Source organism: Agelaius phoeniceus, chromosome 9 (assembly GCF_051311805.1).
Source record: "Agelaius phoeniceus isolate bAgePho1 chromosome 9, bAgePho1.hap1, whole genome shotgun sequence".
Classification (NCBI taxonomy): domain Eukaryota; kingdom Metazoa; phylum Chordata; class Aves; order Passeriformes; family Icteridae; genus Agelaius; species Agelaius phoeniceus.
The window spans coordinates 32,526,550-32,546,933 of NC_135273.1; the positions used below are offsets into that span (position 1 = coordinate 32,526,550).

The 20,384-nt window shown below is 51.0% G+C and overlaps 1 protein-coding gene across 1 annotated transcript; it reads left to right on the forward strand.

Moving 5' to 3' along the window:
• Positions 1–7,496: 7,496 nt before the first annotated feature.
• On the forward strand, positions 7,497–18,972 carry LOC129123308 (microsomal triglyceride transfer protein-like). Its single transcript, XM_054637596.2, has 18 exons — positions 7,497–7,707; positions 8,744–8,922; positions 10,855–10,998; positions 11,475–11,582; positions 12,090–12,206; positions 13,027–13,166; positions 13,244–13,397; positions 13,565–13,722; positions 13,914–14,079; positions 14,463–14,570; positions 14,682–14,894; positions 14,993–15,207; positions 15,797–15,894; positions 16,565–16,686; positions 17,145–17,372; positions 17,655–17,779; positions 17,979–18,149; positions 18,695–18,972. Exons 1-18 carry the CDS (start codon positions 7,641–7,643, stop codon positions 18,840–18,842), a joined length of 2,661 nt encoding a protein of 886 aa, XP_054493571.2. The 5' UTR covers positions 7,497–7,640; the 3' UTR covers positions 18,843–18,972.
• Positions 18,973–20,384: the final 1,412 nt, after the last annotated feature.

A 20,384-nucleotide genomic window follows, 5' to 3' on the forward strand; every position in this document is an offset into this window, starting at 1 on the left:
CCGCCCCGCCCCCCTCCGCCAGTCTTTCAGGGGTAATGCTGCAAACATTTACCACGTGCTGTTACACTAAATACAATCTCGAGAAGTTCCCGGTTCGTTGGACAGTTGGCCAAATTCTACATTGTTATTTCTTTCGGTACAATTGCACTTTAAAAGGTCTGAGGAAATTTATAGTTCCATACAATTTGTGGCTGCCATGAGTTTTTCTCAGTATTAAATTACATAGGGCCACCGTATTTGCCACACTTTTCTAATCCCTCCAGTAAATCCATCATGCTGTTATTTCAGCCACGCTTGATTCACATTTTCAGTGCCTTTTGGTATTAATAGCAGCAAAATAAGTTACATTTTGTAGTACCCAGAGCTTTTAAGGATATTGATTGTTACTTCAGTTCTGGTTTATTTGATTATGATTTTAGTGTTGGTAAGATTAAGCAAGGTTAGCAACATTCCTGAGTAATGTTACCTTTATTACTCTATTGAGATAATTTTTTTACTAATCATTTATGTCAAGGTGGATTTCTGTCAGGTTTGAGTATTGCTGAGTTTAGACAAAGTCAAGATTAAGTCTTCACTTTAAGCCATTTCATGTTCTATTCCAGTTTCATTTAGATCAATTTTTATTCAGTATTAAAGATGTTACTTTAAGTTCTCTTAAGTGTACCTCTAATGCCACTGAGGTGACACTGAATTCCACTGCAATTAATTTCAAGTCCTAAGTTAATTTTGTTTAAATATGTTTCTTTACATTGCAAGATGTGGTTCTTCTCTTCTAGAGATAAGACAGATCCCACTGAAGCAGCTGTGATGAAACACTGATAAGCAGCTGCTTTTGGATAGGAGAAGCTACAGCTTGTTGGGCCCTTGATCCTCTCACAGCTTGCACAGGTGTCAGTGCTGCACTGCCTGACAGGATCATTCACTGTGATCTCTTCTGTTCTATCTTCCACAGATAGCACAGGAGAGAGGGTGGTTGTTCTACATGATGGCTGTTAGCCACTGGAAGCTGTTCAGTGTTCCATTGTTGTGGGTACAGCAATGCTGGAAGAATATTGGCTCCAATTCCTGAGACAGTCACTGCTGATGGATCGATTCCATCATGTGAATTCACTCATTTTGATAACAGGCATTCTTCATAAGACACCATTACCTTACTCATGACTGGCTTTTCATGAACTTTGAGCTATCTTTGTGTGACTATGCACAAGACATGGTGTCACTTTGGGATCTCTCTGTTTTGCTCTCCAGCTGCAGATGCCTCTCTTTGAACAGGCTGTCTGCAGCCATTCCCTGCGCTGCCTGCTCAGCCTTTAGTCCCTTCTCTTGTTCCAGCAGGGTTGCTGTGCCTTCAGCCAGGGCTGTCTCCTGATTTTCCTGTGTTTTCAGAGTTCCAGGAGGAGATCTCTGGGCTCTATCAAAAGCCTCATCTGAGCTGAGGTCCTGTGGCCTTTCCCGACCCTTTTGTGACCCATCCTCATGGGCCAGGGCTGTGACCTGCTGAGGGCAAGGCTGCTCCTGCTCTGTGCCAATCACACACAGCCCCAGTTATTCTCACAGAAGGGCCTTTGCCTCAATTTAGCCTCCTAAAACGAGGGGAAATGCAGCTTCCTTCTTCAATTTCCCTCAACAAAGACCATTCTGGGGGCTTTTGGACATCTTTTTCACCTGTGAAGGTCCCTTCAAATGGAGGTGCCCCTCGATGGAACTCTTACAGTGGCTCACCAAGAGGTTCCTCTCCAGGGAAGCCCTTTCAGACCAGGGGCAGCCGTGTTGGCTCAGTTTGAACCTGAAGATGATGGAAATGGGGCTCTTTCCCTCAACTCAGCACCATAAAGGGTTCCTCCTTCCATTTAAACATGAAAATCATGGGAAATGGAGGCGCCACCAAGGGAGGCAGCCAAAAAGCTGAAAAAGGTGAGTTTTCCTTCAGTTGAGACCCTGCAAATCACAGGTGAATGGGGATCCCCCCAGTTCAAACACAATCACAGAAAAGCTTTCCCCCCTCCATTTCAATCCCTTTTCTCCTTGTAATGCCCCATTCTGGGGGCTCTGGGGAGGCACTGGGGGCACTTCTCCCTCCTCACTGGTCCCCCCTGGGGCTGCTGCCCTTGCAGAGTGCTGAGGAGCTCCCTCCCAGTTCCCTGCCAGTATCCCCCCTCTTCCTGGCAAGCCCAGCAGGGATGGGGAGAGCACTGGGCAGGAACTGGGAGCACTGTTCCTGCCCAGGGCTCCTGATTTCCCTCCCAGGGCTCCTTCCCGCTCACTCCCGCTGCTCCCACTCTCCCTCCCAGTTCCCTCTGGCATTCCCTGTGCTCCCAGTTCCCTCCCAGTGTTCCCAGGATCTCTCCCACTGCTCCCAGCAGCAAAGCCCTGGGGGCACAGCGAGCTCTGCTCTTGAAGAGGCCAGACTTGAGCTGTCAGGAGAGAAAACCCGGCTGGGAAAACTCCACACTGTCACACAGGAGCAAACCCTTAACGAGGATGGGTTTCCCTTGCAGGCACAAGGAGAGAAGCAGAAATCTGACAGGAATATTCTTCATCATTCTGCCCAGGCTCTGTCAAACCCTCCAGCTCCTGCAGCTCGGGAAATAACAAGTGGCTTCTAAGCAGTGCCTTTGATGTCACTGAGCATGTTATTATGGATTAATCTCACACTGGAAAGCAGCCTTCACACCCTACTGCTCTTTGCAAAGAGTTTGGAGGCTGCTGCCCAGCGAGCTCCTGAGTTGTATTTTCCTTGTCAATCTTATCAGCCCCTTGTTTAATTGTAAAAACATAAATAAAATGCAGGGAGCATTGGCCCAGGGTCTCAGGACTTGCATATCTCCTCCAAAGAGAGGGAAAAAATAGTGCTTCTCCCAAACCACAGAGTTCATGGTAACTACATATATTTTGAAAAGGAGAAGAGGAAGTGTAAAATATCAATTACTGCGCCAGTGGTGCTCTAGCCTATTTCCGTTCTCTTCTTTCACTTATAGCATCTCTAAGGATACTTTAAAAAAAACAACCAAAAACCCAAACAAAGAAAAAACATACAAGCAATGACAAAAAACCCCCCATGGAATTAAAGCTGAAGGAGAAGCAATCTGGCTGCAGGCTTGTGGCACTGCCCTGCCTGAGTTCCTGTAAGGGAGCTCATCCCCTCTGCAGTTCCAAGCCAGATCCCAAGTCCTGAGCATCAGCTTTCAGCCTTTTGAACACTGAACTGTAAGAAAAGCTGCTGGGGAGGGCCATGCTCCAGGCACATCTGTGGCATTTCATCTCTCCGGCTCTCTCAGCTCAGCTCGGGTCTTTCCCTCTCCTTGCTGCGTTTGGCTCATGCATTTCTTGAGGGGCTGGCCCTGCACTGACCAGAGCATGACCTGACCATCAGACAAACAGCTTCTGGCACTGTGGCTCTATCCTAAAGGGACCATTTCCCAAAGGAGTTCCAGTGCCTTGGTTTCACTGACTCAAGATGGCTTTTCAAGGAACCTGCTTTGATGCACTCCATTTCTAAACCAGGAGCACACAGCGCTCCTGCACTCCCTGCCAGGGTCATTCTTTGAGCCTTGGAGAAAGGCTTTAAAGCAGCACAGAGCTTCCTGAGCACCAACAACTTCATCCAAAATGCAAATCAATAGCATGGACAGAGCCTGACTTAAATCCTATTTAAAAACTGAATTAAAGAGCAGTTGCATTGCCAATTGACAAGATGAGAAAGGTTTCCTTAGCAGTTGCTGAGATGACAAAGTAAGGGAGAGGACGGAGCATGGAGTGGGGAAAGAAGGGGAAAACCTTCATTTGCACAGTGGGGTTTTAACCATCATGGTCACACCTCAAGGACTTGCAGAAACCATTCTAATCTCAAGAAAGGAAAAGGTTCCTGGATATTTCTCATTTCAGCAGGAGCCTAAGGAGGCCCTCAGCACAGGAGATTGGGATAAGTGCAAGGCTGCTTTCTGGAGCAGAGGGAGCCGGGTGTGCTCCTCAAAGCCAGACCTTCACCCACAGCAGCCAGAAAAACAAGGACCCAACAAAGCTTTAAGTGGGAAACGGGTTATCAGGGGTTTTATATGGAAAGAACAAGGTCTGGGAAACAGGACCTGGAAGGTGAGAGAGGAAGGAAACAGGGAGGCAGCTGCAGCCTCTTCAGATTGGAAAAGAGAAAAGAAGGGAGGAGAAAAGAAAAGGCTGTGGTTAAATTCTAACTCAGCTGGGGCTGGGTTTAAAGGTAATAGAGGGAAGCTGTAGAAAGAGGAGACTTCTTTATAGTAGCAAAGTACTGGGATAAATTCACTATAGAAACTGAGAAATCTCTATCAGCAGCAGCTCTCTGCAAAGAGGTCAGGCATCCATTCCCCATGCCAAAGCCAGGCTCAGGAAACTGGGCCAGACAACATCCCCAGGTTGATCCCAGCCTCATTTTCCAAACATTGCTCAAAAATATAATTGTGCATTAACACAGCAAAGTCTTTTTTTCAGCTTATCAGGCTTTGAGATGCCTCAGATTGAGATGCAAACCCAGCTCCTGTCACTTTGTTGTGCTCAGACTTTTCCCCTTTCCCTGACCTAATCTCTTTAGCAAGCAAGAGCTCGTAGGGAGCCAGCCAGACCAGGGGCTTTTCCACAGCTTGTTTCAGGCAGAGGGAAGGAGAAAAATAAAGAAAAAGGAGGACAAAAGGGAGGCTGTCCTGAAAAGCGCAGCCTGGCAACCTCCAGACAATGAAACACAAAGCACTCAGACAGCTCCTTGCAAATGGGGGGCTCACAAGCCTCTCCACAGGGCTGGGGGGAGTAGCTCTTTTTATCCATCTCACCACAGCCTCATCCCCAGTGTGGGCTGTTTTCCTCCACAAAGTCCATAGGTGTGTGTGCTTGCATAGGAAATTGCTGAACAACTGCCTAAAAAAAAATACAGGTGGGAAAGGGGGCATTGCTGCCTTACAGACCAGCTTAGGTGGGCTGGCTTAAAAATACATACATATATATATATACACACACACACACACACACATATATATGTCTGGTCCAAAACCAGGCCTGTAAATATATATTTATATAGCTCCAAACCTTTCAAACCCCAAAATTAACTGAGCAGAATTGATTTTTTTCTTAAAATTGTGTGGTTTTTAACCAGCTCACACAAGCACCAGTCATATTTTCCCCTTGCTCACAGGGCAGGTAACTGGCTGCTTTGCAGGAACTGAAATCATCTCCTAAGGAAACCACAGCTGAGGCTCATTAGGGTCATTAAAGCTCATTAGGGCCCTCAGGTGCTCATTGGTCACACCCGGGGCCTCTTGACCCACACAGGCCCAGGAAATCTCTCTGTTCAGGGATTTTGGAGATTTTTGAGTGCCACCGGTGCAATCATGTGGGAACTGCTCACTCCCCTTCAGTTTTTCTCTTAGAGGGAAGGATTGATGGAGCTTGTTGGTAGAGTCAGGGCTTTCCCTGCCGCTGCAATGGCAAAAAGGGAGGTGGCAATGCAGGAGAAGATGCTGGGGATGGGGTGGGGAAGCTTTAGGAGCTGCAGGTCGTTTAGAAGAGAAGGAAATTGAGGTTTGCAGGCTGTGATGCAGCAGCCCCTGTGGCTTCCATCCAGGCGAGTGCAGCCTGGCCACCCTGTGCCAAAGTCCAGCCTGGTGTCACAGCTCAGGGTGGTGAGGGCCCTGTGTGCCTCTCTGACCCGGGCACGGTGACCTGGGCACCCTGCCTGCCCCTGCTCTGCTCTGCCCCTGGGTTTCAGAGCTGCCACACCAGGTCCTGCAGCCAGGTCCCTTCCCTGGACAGAAGTGGGAGCTCACATTTCCCTGGGGTGCTACACGAGGGGCTGGAGGAGCACCCAGAATTCCAGCAGCACTGATTTTAGGACCATCCATCTGCCCATAGGTGTCCAAAGTTCCATAAAGCACCTTTCCAAGAGCATGGCAACCCCAAATGGATTTGAGAAGAATGCTTCAAAAGCTTTTAACTCCCTCTGGGTTCTTCTGCTTTATTCTTTCTCACAGATTCTCTCAGTGACAGAAGGAAGAAGCAGGTTTGGAGAAAGAAAAACCAGGTTTTCTCACAGTTTTTCACATCCTAATCCTGGAAAGTCTTGGCAGCCAGACCTAAACAACCAACCTGCCAAAGTTCAGTTCCACTTTCAAAACCTCCTTATCAGCAGGTTTTTTTCACAGGCTATTTCTGTTTGCCTTTCCTCTCCAGGTATTGTATTGAGCTGCAGCCAGCAAACATTCTGGGACCTCACCTTCAGGGCTTAGACCCTCCACAACCACCTCACCCTGAAATTCTTCCTTTTCCCCCCTGCTGGATAAAAAACTAAGGCTTCCTGTGTTCAGCAGGAAGTTTTCATGCTCTGAGAAGTGTGCTTTGCTCTCACACTGCAGAGCACAGATCCCCCAGAGCCATAACGTGGTTTGTGTTGGAAGGAACCTTAAAAATCACCCAACTCCAACCCCCTGCCATGGGCAGGGACACTTTCCACTGTCTCAGGCTGCTCCAAGCCCCACTCAGCCTGGCACTGGACACTTCCAGGGATCCAGGGGCAGCCACAGCTGCTCTGGGCCATGGGCTTCCCATGCCAGGGGGTTGAGAGAAAATGGTCTTTAAGGTCCCTTCCACCTCAAACCATTCTATGAGTCTATAAAAGCTAAATGAAAATACTGAAGAGAAGGATATTTTTCAAGTTAAATATGGGGTATTTGTCCATAAAGACCACAGAAGACCAAGTGAAGACACCACAAATGGAAAACCTATAACTGGAATTTTCCCAGGTTTCTCTCAGCTGGATCTGCTCTGGTTTTCTGATCACAGTAATGGCCCAAAAGCCCAGTGGTGATGCAGAGCTGGGAGACATGCCCTTGAAAATGCCAAAACACCAAAGTCCTGGGGTTCTGATCCCACTGCAATATGCAGATCACTTCCAGAATGACACGTGAAGTGCCCCCCTCTTCCACCCCCCATTCTTTTTAGCACAAAGCCTTCCCAGGACCCCGAGCTGCATCACCACCCCTTACTGCGGTGTCTTCAGGAAACAATTAAACTCAGCAATCAGAAGGTTCATGCACTAATAAAAATACTGTATGGTTGCTGGGCCGAGGGGTTTAGAGATGGATTTCCCAAGCCCTTTCCCGTTTCTTTCTGGGGGAAGCCATGCTCCCCGTCCCCTCCAGCCTGGCCCTTTAAGTAACTTGAGCCTCCAGGCTGCAAATCCCAGTCTCCAGCTAAAAGGATGGAAAAGCTCTTTCCCCCTTCCCGCTTCTGGGTCTTTTCTTTTGAAAGGAACTGTTTTCTATCCAGTGATGGGAAGAGTGAGATCTCCAAAAGACAGAGCAGCTTTCTGAGCATCCCCGTCCCGTATCAGGACAAACAGGCAATTCCTCCTCCCCTCAATGCTTCTGGCTGCTCTTTTTCTCCCAGCTTTCCTCCCCTCCCGCCAGCCTTTGGCGAACCTCAGCTGATTTCCAAACCCTCCGTGGCTGCTGGGGGTTGGTACAAAGGTTTAATTATTTGCCTTTTCTTGGGCAAGGCGGGGACAGGGAGAAGGTCGGGCCCCACCGCCCGGCACTGCTGATCTCGGCACTTTTGCTGTGGGGTCCCTCTCTCCCACCCTCCTCCCTTCCCTGCCTCCCTCCCGGCTCCTGGAGCCCACCATGCATCCACAGGCAGCTTGGGGATGCTTGTGCCTGCTTTGCTTTTCCCTCCTGAGAGCAGCAAAAGGTAAGAGAGGCTTTGGGCTGGTTTAGGTCCAGGGGCTCGATGGGGTCTGGATGCTCGGAGAGGTGAGATGCTCATCCCAGCATTTATCCTCCCAGTCTGCAGCCAAGCAGGGAACAGGGACTGGCAAACTGCACCCAGCATGAGCATCTCCTGAGGCTGAGAAATTTTGGGGGTTGTGGAAGTCCTTTCTTGGGGGATGAGGAAAATCAGGGAGTTGGAGCTTTTTAAACTGCACCCAGTGCAGAACTGTAAAAGCTCCTCAGTCTGTCTCACAGAGGAAAGCCCCAGGGACTGAGCTGGACTTCCACTGATTCATTTGTTGTTAAAAGCAGCAAAGCTATAAAACATTTCAGAAGTCCAGCAAGTGCATTAAATTTCCAAGAGAATTTCAAGTGACTTCAGGAAACAGATTTGACTGCTTTTGTCATGGCAAAGGCAACTGTTCCCCCTTCAATCACACTTGTGTATGAGCAAGAGAAAGGGACTTCAAATAAATCTAGAGAAATAAGATTAATGCAGAGAGTTTTTGAACTTTGTAGGGGTTTCTCTGATGCGGGTGTAATTAGTATTGACTCTAAGATGTAGAAGGTTGAACTATTGTTTTATTTTTTTATACTGTATTATTATTATATTTTTAAGAAGCTTGTAACTTCTTTTAGTTTGTTTGATACAGCTTTGACCTTATTGGTTAACTAATTAAAACACTATTGCTCTTTGGTAAATAAATCTCTATAACACATTCCATATTTGCTTAGTAACAGGTGTAGAAGTGGAGATAAAAATTGTTTCAATTCTTTCTCTGAGCTTTCTCGCAGCCTTCCCAGGGATAAATGCCTGGGAAGGCCTGTGCCTGCTGCCACAAGGGACCACCCTTCTAAACACCTTATGAAAAACAACTGTTCAAAACACCAGCTGCAAAACCTTTCTCTGAGCTTCTCACAGCTTTTCCCAGAACGATGCCTGGGGAACGATCCATTTCTATCCCAGCATCCACAATCCACAGCTGCTTCCCTCCAACACTTCCATCTTTCCCCAGGGAATTTGCTGCCTTCTTTCCAGCCCAGGAGCCTGTATCAGTACCAGTACTCCCTGGCTGTCCAGCTGCAGCACACCTCCACTCCATCCCCGTGGGGAGCCCGGCTGCAGGCCGAGGCACTGATCCATCTGCAGCAGCTCTGGAGGGACCCCGGCGGGGAGGAGCTGCTCCAGCTGCAGGTGTGTACAGGGGGTACAGGGTGTGCAGCCATCCCAGCCAGGGGTGCACAGGGGGTACAGGGGGTGCAGCCATCCCAGCCAGGGGTGCACAGGGGGTACAGGGGGTACAGGGTGTGCAGCCATCCCAGCCAGGGGTGCACAGGGGGTACAGGGTGTGCAGCCATCCCAGCCAGGGGGGTACAGGGGGTACAGGGTGTGCAGCCATCCCAGCCACGGGTGTACAGGGTGTGCAGCCATCCCAGCTGCAGGTGTGTACAGGGGGTACAGGGTGTGCAGCCATCCCAGCCAGGGGTGTACAGGGGGTACAGGGGGTGCAGCCATCCCAGCCAGGGGTGTACAGGGGGTACAGGGGGTGCAGCCATCCCAGCCAGGGGTGTACAGGGGGTGCAGCCATCCCAGCCAGGGGTTCCTGCTGGGAATGTTCCAGGTACAGGTGTGTACAGGGGGTACAGGGGGTACAGCCATCCCAGCCGGGGGTTCCTGTACAGCCATCCCAGCCAGGGGTTCCTGTACAGGGGTGTACAGCCATCCCAGCCAGGGGTGCACAGGGGGTACAGGGGGTGCAGCCATCCCAGCCAGGGGTGTACAGGGGGTACAGGGGGTGCAGCCATCCCAGCCAGGGGTGTACAGGGGTGTACAGCCATCCCAGCCAGGGGTTCCTGTACAGCCATCCCAGCCAGGGGTTCCTGCTGGGAACACCCCAGGAGCTGCAGATGTGTACAGGGGTGTGCAGCCATCCCAGCCAGGGGTGTACAGCCATCCCAGCCAGGGGTTCCTGCTGGGAACACCCCAGGAGCTGCAACCCTGTTGGTTTCTCTGGGTCTGGATTGAAGGCACTTGAGACAGTGGTTCATGTTGGGACTCAGGGGTTTATTATTTCTTATCAGTAAAACAGCCTCACTGCTGTGAGTTTGGCCGCTGTGGTCACCAATTGTTGTGGTGTTGTGGATCCCCAGAACGAGGTGAGAGATGAGAATCTGACTCCAAGGTCTTAGAAGGCTGATATATTATATTATATTACATTACATTACATTGCATTGCATTACATTACATTACATTACATTCTAAAACTATACAAAAGAAAGAGAGAGAAAGGAGACATCAGAAGGCTGGACAAGAATGAATAATAAAAACTCATGACAGCCTCAGAGAGTCCGACACAGCTGGGCTGGGATTGGTCATTAAGTAAAAGCAATTCACATGGAACCAAGCAAAGATGCACCTGTTGGTAAGCAGCCTCCAGACCACATTCCAAGCAATCAGGTAATTGTTGTTTACATTTCGTTTCTGAGGCCTCTCAGCTTCTCAGGAGAAAAATCCTGCAGGGATTTTTCAGAAAATATCACAGTGACAGGCAGCTTTTCATTAGAAGGCACAAAATGGCCACAATCTCTTGTTCCAAGGTCTTTTAAGACTAAACTGTCCAGTTAAGAGCTGACACCTGGATTATTTTCCCTTTTAACCCAATAACTGATCCCACAGAGCTGCAATGGGGACTTTTCTGCCCAATGACAAAATGCCACCCAAACCCATGGATGAAGAAGAAACCCAGGGTGACACCCTGTGCCCTCCATCTTGCTTCCATCCACAACACACTAAAAACCCCAAACCTCAATTTCTCACCCAGTGATACACCTACACTGCTCTCTGTAATCTATTTCACACTTCTGTGGGTTCTGGTCTATCTTGAAGTCAGGGAAACTTTCTCTATGAATGAGGGTCAAAGTCAGTGCTGCCCTGGGGGTAAGGACACCCCAGAACAGACACAGAAATATTCCCAGTGCTCTGGGTTTCACACAACCCCTTCTGTTTCTAGCCCATGCCAGCTGAAAAATGACCTCTCTGACCAAATCCATTGCCTGCAGGGGAAATGCACACCAGCTTCAGAGCAGACACTTGGTCACTGCTTTCTGCCATCTTCTGCTGTTGTAGATCCATGACCTGAAGGCCCAACACCAGCCAGAAGAGGAGAGGAGCCAGGACAGCACCGGAGGCTCCCCTGTAGAGATTGCACTGAGCCCAGAGGCACAGGCAGAGCTCCAGCAGCCAGTGTTCATCTCCTGGAGCAGTGGGAAGGTCAGCTGGGCACCTCCTGGGCTTGTTCATGCCCTCTGCTAAGCATTCCTGTCCCCATCCCAAATTTCCTGGGCTATGAAGCCCATAGGAGCTGCTGCTCCACCTCTGATTTCAGAGCAGATGGAACTGGGCAGAGTGGCCAGTGCTGGACCCTACAAGGAGTCCCATGCTCCAGAAGGACTCAGCTGGAGCTGCAGAATCCCCTGTTAAAGCTCTTCAGTCCTAACCATGGGATATAAACTCCTTTCTGGCCTTCTCCTCTAAGGCTGTGGAACTCCAGGGTGGGAAGGAAAGGGAAATTTTGTGTTCTTGCATTCACAGACCTCACGCTATTGAGGGATAAGGGCCTCCTTGAGAAAATTCCTCAGGTGTCTGCAGGGTGTTCTCAGGTTCCCTTTTGTCAGGGAAGGCAGCAGGGAGCCTGCAGGGACCCCAGAGATGTCCCCTCAGCCAGGCACCCCCTCCTGCCCTCCCAGGTCAAAGCTTTCTACGGGAATGAAGCAGAAAACATCCTGATCTCCAACCTGAAACGAGGCATCATCAGCCTGTTCCAGCTTCAGCCCCATGCTGGCACCACAGTGGAGGTAGGTCCAGAGCTGGGACCAAAACCCAGAGATGCACCAGGAGAGCTGGCCTGGAGCCCAGGCAGCCCAAGAGCTTCAGCAGAGGGGGCAAAATTCAGGATAAATAACATTGGGTCTGCTGCTCCAACCGGGCTGTGAGCAAGGATGACTCTTGGAAAGGCAGAAGTCTTAAAATAAAATAACCTAATTTTCAGCAATTGGCACCCCTTACAAAATCACAGCCTTTCCCTGGACAGTAGGAACAGCAGGGGAAAAACTCCACAAGCATTCCTGCCAAGAGGAATGACCTGTGAACAACATGAAATAACCTTAGAACCCCAAATGCAGTCACAGAGGTGCTTAATTAAATCTTAATTTAGAGCCTGAATTTGCAAAGATGGACGTGGAGCTATCCAACCACCCCCTGATTTGTCCCACATTCTAGATTTTAGATGCTGTTCTCTTTGCTAGGTTGGCCTCTGTGTCTGTGCTCTCCACAGAGTGTTTAATACTCGGTTTGTGTTTCAGGAAGATGCCTCTGGAAGCTGCCAGGTCACCTACACCGTGTCCAACCATTCCATCACCAAGGCCAAAGATCTGCTCAGCTGCTCAAAGCCAAAGTCTGGATTCTCCTCCCTGAACAAAGCAAGTCCACTGCTCTCACTGTGGGGGGCTCAGCTCACGCTGAGCACAGCAGGGCCACCCCTAAAATCCTTTTGCAGGTGGGCTTGGATTCCCATTCCCAGCTGGCTTCAGCCTTCTGCACCAGCTTGGGATGGGACTCTTAGACCCATCCCCAAAGTGGGATGCACCACCATCCCTCAGGAGAGTCTTGAGGTGGGAGGGAGCTGTAAAGGTGCTCTGGGTCACCCCATCCCCGCTCCTGTTATCAGTTCTGAGCTGCCAGCTGGTCCTGCTTGGGAAGCTGGGGATTCAGGGATGTTTTCTGGGTCTCAGACTCGTTGCATGGGGGATTATTTTGACAGGATTCTGTTTTGCTGAAAGCAGTAGCCTGTGTTCAGCCCTGACATAAACAGAGGAAATCCCATGGGTCTTAATGCAGTCATACCTGCCATAACCAAAATTGAGGGGTTTTTTTGAAAATAGGCAAATTCTACTGAATTCAGTATAAAAATGGACATTCCCATGGAGACCCCACAGGCCCTGGCAGGGGTCTCAACACCTCCTTGTTGTGCAGTCCCTGTGGTGTCACCACTCTCTCTACCTGAATCAGCCACGGGTGGGAGCATCCCCTTGCTGGTCCTCACCTGGAGGTGCCTTCTCCCACAACTGGGAAGAAGGTGGGCTCTTATGGATTTTCCTTTCCTACATTTTGCAAGTGAAGTAGGTGACTTGGTGGGCAGGAAAGTTCTTTCTCTGCTAATGTACAGAGAGAAATCTCCTGGGGAAAGGGCAAGGGGAAAAAAAGATTGCCTTTTTTTCTCATTGCTTTTCCTTTCCCAAGATTTTTGGAGTGGAGTGGCAGCCCTCCAGCAGAAGCCAGTACATGGTGAGGGATAACCTGCTCCAGTCAGTCCTGGCAGAGGAAAGCCACGTGCTGGCTCCAGCCCTGAGATCCCGCTCCGGCATCAAAATCAGCTCAAGGTGAGGGATGATCCCAACCCCTGGCCATGGAGGGTGGAAATCCCAAAACTTTCCACTGACTGTTTCTCCCTTCACAGGCAGCAGCTCCAGCTGGTGTCTCCTGCAATGCCTGGGCTGGCAGAGGTGTCTGGACAAAGCCTTGAGGATGTGCTGGCTGGCACAGGGGCACAGCCCCAGCCCCTGGGCATGGCCAGCCTGCCCTTCAGGAGGGTCTGCACCCACTGCCCGTCGGTCAGTGATGATTCTGACCCCAAAACTCTCCCTCAGGATGGGCACTCTGGGGGTTGGGGGTTAAACCCCAGTGGTGCTTTTGGAGGGGCTGTTTTGGTGTAAATGTTACCCTGTGATAACATGGGAAAAGAGGCAAAATCCTGCCCTAACAAACCCCACCTTTGCAGCTGAGAGCCTTCCTGAAGGCTTTTGACAGGCAGAGAGTCAGAACAGACACCTCGAGGGTGGCCACAGCCTGGCAGTTCCAGAGGTTCATCCAGATGCTGCGCAGTGCCAAGAAGAGGGATGTGCTGCAGCTGCTGAGGAGAGCCCCTGAGGAGGCACGGTGAGAGCCCCTGGAGCTGTATCTCCAAAATTCCCAGCGCTGGACAAGACAGGCAGGGTTGGTTGGTGCTGCTCCAGGCAGCCACCCTGGCTAGGGGCAGTGTTCTCTGCCTTCTCCTAATGCCTGCCTGTCCAAGCACTGCAGGGTTTCTGTGGGCTCTGCCTCTGCTGATTTCCCTCCTCCTGCTCCAGCCCCTTCCTGGTGGAGGCAGCGGTGGCCACACAGTCAGTGGCTTCCCTGGCAGCGCTCTCAGACTTCCTGGATTTCAGCCAGGAGCCCAAATCCCTCCTGGAGAAGTTTCTCTACACAGCAGCTTTCTCTCCCCGGCCTTCAGGAGAGCTCCTCCAGCTCGTCCTGGTGAGTATGGGCATCTCCCTCTCTTCCCCATCCTGGCAGGGACCCACACACCATGGAACGAGGGGGGAAACCTTTCTGGAGAAATTGATTTCCCTGCTCATGGGGTTGTTTCATGTGCATTTAACGGGATGGGAGTAGATGCTTCCCAAAGGAAAATAATTCAGCAGAAGATGCTTTGTATCAGTGCATTAAAGATAAGAAAATCTCAATTTAGAGCCACAGCATTTTATCCAATTAAATCATGCATGGCAGGTAAGAGGTAGTTTTCCCTGACTTGCTTGAGACAAGAGGTAAAGCATACTCCTTCTCTTTTCTTTTTTTTTTTTTCCTTATTTATTTTTTCTTTTTTTCCTGCTTCCTGTTACCCATTTCCTGATGCCCAGGACAAGCTGGATGGGGAGCAGCTGGCACCTGAGGTCTGGGAGACAGGAATAGTTGCTGTGGGCTCTCTGGTGGGCAAGCTGTGCCAGCAGAAGCTCTGTGGGCTGCAGGTGGGTCCTCTGCAGTCCCTCACACTCAGCTTTTTGGGACACTCCCCAAATTCCAGGGGTGCCCAGAATCTCTCCTGTCCCTCACTTCCCTCTCCTGCAAATCCCGAGCAGGTGGTGGAGCGTGGGGTGGAAACCATGCTCAGGGGGCTCAGAGGTGCTGAGCAGGAGCCCAAGGTGGTCATTTCCCTGCTGGCCCTGGGGAATGCAAGGCTCCCTGAGACCATCCCCACCCTCCTGGAGCACGCTGAGGACGGTCCCAGGGCTGTCACCACCGCAGCCACCTCTGCCCTGCAGCGATTCCCTGCTGCCCACATCTCCAGCAAGGTAGGAGAGGAGGTGGTGTGAGGCTTGGTGCTCCCCTCCCCACTCAAAGCCAAGCTGCTGGGGTGCACTTCACTCTTTTCACTACCCCTTCTCATCAGGTGAAGCAAGTGATGAGGAGGATTTTCCACCAGAAGAGGAAGAGTTATGACAAAACCTGTCGCCTGGCCGCTGCAGAAATCCTCCTGGACAACCACCCCCTGCCCATGGATGTCATCAACATCCTGCTGGCCACCAGCGAGATGGAAACAGAGGTGGCCACGTTCCTGCTGCTCAAAGTGCAGAACAGCCTGCGTGACCACCACCACCTGGCAAGGTGGGCCTTGAGGCCACGGGGGCATTTTCCCTCTGCTCTGCATCACCTTCTACTCCTCCCCCTCCTCCTCCTCAATCCAGCTCTGGGGTTTGGACAAGCAAGTCTTTAAAATGGGCTAGCATCACTTTGTGGGGGCTGCCTGGACATTCCTGGAGGAACAAAAGGGATGCAGATGTCACACAGCCAGGTGAAACCTGATGTTCCTTGTGATCCTGCCCCATGGCAGCAGGAGCCAGGCCTGTGGCTTCAGCAGAGTCCTTGGAGGCTGAAGCTCTGGCTCCCAGGGCAGTGCACAATTTGTGCCTGCATTAATCTTCCTGTCTGCACAGAACAAACCAAGCACTCACGTTTTTCAGAGCTAGGCAAAAGCTGCACAAAAATATCTGCCTGGTTTATCCCAATAAGCCAGAGAAAAAGGAAATTCCAGGGTAGCCCACGTCTAATGCTTTCACTTCTTCCTCACGCTGCTCTGGGCAGTCAGCAACCATGAGAAACACTTTGGCAGATTATATTTCCTTCTGTAGGGACCAGTGACCTCTTGCCTTCCCTCCCTCCCAGTGCTGACACATCCTTTGCCTCTCTTTTCCAGGAAGATAATGAAAGACATCATGGGAGACCCACGGATCAACAATTACAACTTCTTCTCCAAGGCTGGCATCTCCTCTTCTTTCTCAGGACCCCTGGCAGGTGACAGCACAGAGCACACCTTGGTCCCCTCAGAGGGTTAAAGGAGGGGTTGGTGGGAAAAAGCAGCTTCCAGAGGAGGATCCAGGTCCACAGAATGCCCTAAAATCTCAGGGAGGTTTCTGAGAACATCCCCCAGTACCAGAGATAGGAACATGCCCTTCTCTAACACAAACTTTTCCCAAATCTTGCTGGTTTGAAAGAGGAGCTTCAGCTGGAGATGAAACCAACAGCAGATTGCTGGTGGGAGTTTCTGTGGTTTCCCTCACAAATCAAGATATTTCACTCCATTCCTCAGTTCCTTTTGTATTTTTAATAGGATCTTCAGAGAGGAGGATTCTTGTACTGAGATTTAAGAGCAAAAAATCAAACTTCAGAGACTGCAAAAGACAGCACTTGCTAAATATCTGCTGAATTCTTCATCCCTCATTTCTGTCCCCCTTTAAATTAACTCAGTCTGGCCTTGCAGAGGGTCAGTGAAGGTGGAATAGCCAGGGAGAAAAAAACAAACCAACCTTGCAATTCTGAATGATTTGAGTGTTACAGGAATGAAAGGAGAAGATGCAGAGTGGTACCACAGGTTTGGGTTGGAGGGGACCTTAAAGATCATCCTGTTAGCACCCCCTTCCACCAGACCCCCAGGGGTGCTCATGGGCATCTCTCTGCCCTTCAGTCACCCAGGACCTGACTTCCACTTTTGGGCTGGACCTGCTGTTTTTGGAGGGTGGATTCCTGAGGAAGAGCGTCTCCGACTTCTCCCTGCTCAGCCACGGCCAGCGCCTTCGTGCAGCTCAGGTGCCACTGAGAGAGGGGCTGGGGGCTGCAGGGGGGTGACAGCACAACCCAGGGCTGCCACTGCTGTCCCTGTGTCCCCTCTCAACCTCCTTGTGGTGCTTCACCTCTGCGCTCAGCACGTCCTGTGTCAGAAAAAGGCAAATTCCCAAATCACCGCTGTGAAAGCAGACACCCCTGCTCTGGAGAGGGGAGCCCCCTGCCACCCCAAAACCAGAGGATGCCTCACTGGCACCTCAGGGTGCTCAGGGATGCTCAAGGCATCTCAGGGATGCCTCAGGGTGCTCAGGGATGGGTTGGATGCCACACTGGCACTTCAGGGTGCTCAGGGAGGGCTTGGATGCCTCACTGGATGGCTTGGATGCCACACTGGCACCTCAGGGTGCTCAGGGATGGCTTGGATGCCTCACCCAAGTCTCTCCATCACTGATGTCCTTCTCCTGTCCACTTCTGTCTTCCAGGTGACCTTTGAAGCACAAGGGATGGAGTCAATGATGGGAGAAAGCCTCTCAGAAGGGGAAGAGGAGCCAGAGCTCATGGCTGGGATGGCAGCCACCTTCTTTGACGTCCAGCTGCGGCCAATTGTCTTCTTCCAGGGATACACAGACCTGATGGGCAAGGTCCTGCTGAGCAGTGCAGAGCCCACCAGTGTGGTCAGGGGGAACCTCCTGCTGATGGACCATCACCAGGTACAGGATGGCGAGGAGGCAGTGGCCTGTGTGCACACACATCCCAAACGAGCCTGTGGATGTTGCACAGCACAGACACAGATCTAAGAGCGAGGTGGCACTGCCAGATGTGTCTTGGGGTTGGCAAAGCAGTGGGATGGCTTCTTCCGCCATGGGAGACCCGTGGTTGGAGGTGCAGGCTTGGGATGGACGTTCCCAGCAGCCACAAGGCCCTGCTGGTGTCAGCCGCTCATCCAGGAGCAGTGCCTGGGCACTGGAAGCTCTGCCTTTTCCATCTTCCAGGTCATTCCTCTGCAGGCTGGCCTCCAAGTGACCATCAAAGTCCAGGCTGGGCTGGGGCTGGACATTTCAGCTGACATGGACGTGAGCATTTGGGAGCAGGAACTGAAAACCAGCGTCAATGCCAGGTCAGCTTGGCTCTGGGAATGGGGGGCAAGGGTGGATTTCCACAGCTCCCTGCTCCTTTCCTGGTGGGTCCAGCCTTTCCTGATGTTTGCACAGACATTTTCCATGGCCAGACCTCTAACTGAGGTGTTTATGGAGTTGTTTGGTGCCCAGTTCAGGCCATTGCTCTGAGATCAGACCCTACATGCTTCTCTCTCCCAGGGGAAGCCTTGCCATGGATTTCCAGGCAGAACTGGATTCCCCTTTGCTGCAAGCCACCCTGAGGAGCCAGACAGAGGTGGAGACCTCCCTCCACTTTGACACCAAGCTGAGGTTTTCCAGCAGCCCCGTGCTCATGTGCCTGCAGCTGAGAGAGGAACAGGTCCCATACAGGTAGCAGCAGATCCTGCAGAAACATCCTGGTGGGCTTGAGAGAAAGGAGGGAAGAGGAGAGGATTAATGTTTGCACTTATTGGGTGGGGATTGGTAGGGATGAGGGAAGGGTACCACAAGGTCCTGATATGGGTGGAAGCATCATCCATAAGTGTTGCTCTGATTTTTTAAGATTTTCTAAGCCTTCTGATGTTTACATTCTTGTAGCAAACTTTCTCACACACTTTTCTGTAAATAATTTATTGTTTTGCATTCTTTTATAGAAGAGGAGAAATTTGATGGACTGTTGGTTTGTCCAGTGTCATGGGAGAGGTGGCACTTTCACCCTCCAATCCACTGTCTCTTTTAGAAAACTATAAATGTTAGAGTCAGAAAATAAACTTCCCCTTTCTTCACCTTGAGAGCAGCAGTGTGTGCGCTCGCGTTGTTTCGTGTCCTAGAGCGACACATGAGACCAGCAGGAGATGGTGACTGGGAGGAGAAGGATGAGGTGCACCAGCACCACCCGAGGCTCCTGGCCATGCTGCTGTCCCTTTGTCCCACAGGGAGGTCCTCTCAGTGTCCCAGTCTGCCGGGAGCTGGAGCAGCACCGCTCGGAGGGGCCGGCGCGGCGCCGTGCCCGGGAGGGAATTTGCCCTGCACCAAACCAACTCCAAGGTCTGCAACCTCCTGCTGGCTGCAGAAAAGGAATAAGGAGTCAGAGCACTTTGGGATTCTCCTCCACAGCCACCTTTGGATGAGGACAATGCTGCAATAAGGACACCAGAAGGGACCACAGGAGGAGCTGCTGAAGAACAGATGCACGCTGTGCCTCCAAATCTCCAAATCCCTCACACCAAAGGCTGAGAATTCCCCCCCTGGACTCCTCCCCTTCACTGAGCAGGGCCTTGCTGGAAGCCAAGCTTTTCCTCATGAAAAACAGCCTTGTTTTGCAAGTGGATGAGTTTCTGAGAGCCAAACAAACCCTCCTGGAGGACTGTGTCCCAAAATGCTGAGTTTTCTCCCTATTTACCAAAGCTGTCAGGAGGGGACACATCTGCAGCCAGCTGGAAGTCCCCAGTGGAGGGAATAAATGACCTTCCTTGCCCAAGCTGAATTGTTGTCATCCACCACCACCCAACACCTCCAGCACTAGAGGGAGGCTGTGAGGAAAAGCAGCATTTCTCCATTCCTTCCTGATAATAATGTGCCTTGGAAGTATTTTTAGCCCTTTTTTTGTGGTCTGTGTGCTACAAAACAAGCTTTTTAGGAAAGAAAAGAGGGATATGGAGTTTATATTCTTTTGTTAATTATGAGCCTGAAATGTTAGCACTGAGTCTCCTGGTTCAGGGGAGGAGACTTGCCTGCTTTTCCAGCTGGAGACACCAATTGCAAGAGCTTTGGTTATGTACAGAAATAAATGCCCTGTATTTTCATATTGTCTCTGTTTGACTCACAGCTTTCCTGGACACATGGAAGGGCAGAAGGGAGAGGCACTTCCAGCAAGAACCTGCTTTCTAGGTCTGTATTTAGGGTGCTCCCTTTCCTCTTCCTCCTCCTCTAGAGATTGACAAAGACAGATTTGTCATCCAGCTGATATTTACCCCAAATCAGCTGAACTCCTAGTCCCAAAGGATACCTGACCTGCCAGAAGGACCAGGTCCTGTAGCTGGCATTGGAGTTGGGAATGTGTCTCCAGACCCTTTGGAAGGGGTGAGGACATCTGAATACGGATTTCACCAGTTTGCATTGCTGCTGGAAGCTTTGCTGTCCTGCTGAGCCACTGAACCCCGACGTTTTCCAAGCCCTCCCAAGGATTTTTTTTCCCAGTCCAGGTTAGATGCTCAAACAGCAATGAAGGACCGTGGGCCTTTTGGTAAAGCCACCCATTTCCTTGGCACTGGCTCCAAACCCTCCCCAAAGGGACCTCTCAGCCCCAGTCCCCAGTAAAGGTGACATTGTGCCCGCAGAGCTGGGATGGATTCCCTCAGTTTAGGTGGGCAGAAAGGGACCTGGATGCAAATCTATTTTATCCAGCCTGTTCCAGTGCTTGACAGCCCTCTCTGTGCAGGAATTTTCCCTCATTTCCAGCCTCCCCTGGCCCAGCCTGAGGCCCTTTGCCCTTGTCCTGTCCCTGTTCCCTGGCAGCACAGCCCGGCCCCCCCTGGCTGTCCCCTCCTGGCAGGGAGTTGTGCAGAGCCACAAGGGCCCCCTGAGCCTCCTTTGCTCCAGGCTCAGCCCCTGCCCAGCTCCCTC

Bases quoted from the DNA above. Each gene is read 5' to 3' on its own strand.
- LOC129123308 (XM_054637596.2), top strand. From the start codon at position 7,641: ATGCATCCACAGGCAGCTTGGGGATGCTTGTGCCTGCTTTGCTTTTCC. The intron at 15,895-16,564 runs GTGACAGCACAG...TCTGCCCTTCAG, and splicing joins TTTCTCAGGACCCCTGGCAG to TCACCCAGGACCTGACTTCC. The intron at 17,780-17,978 runs GTCAGCTTGGCT...TCTCTCTCCCAG, and splicing joins AAAACCAGCGTCAATGCCAG to GGGAAGCCTTGCCATGGATT.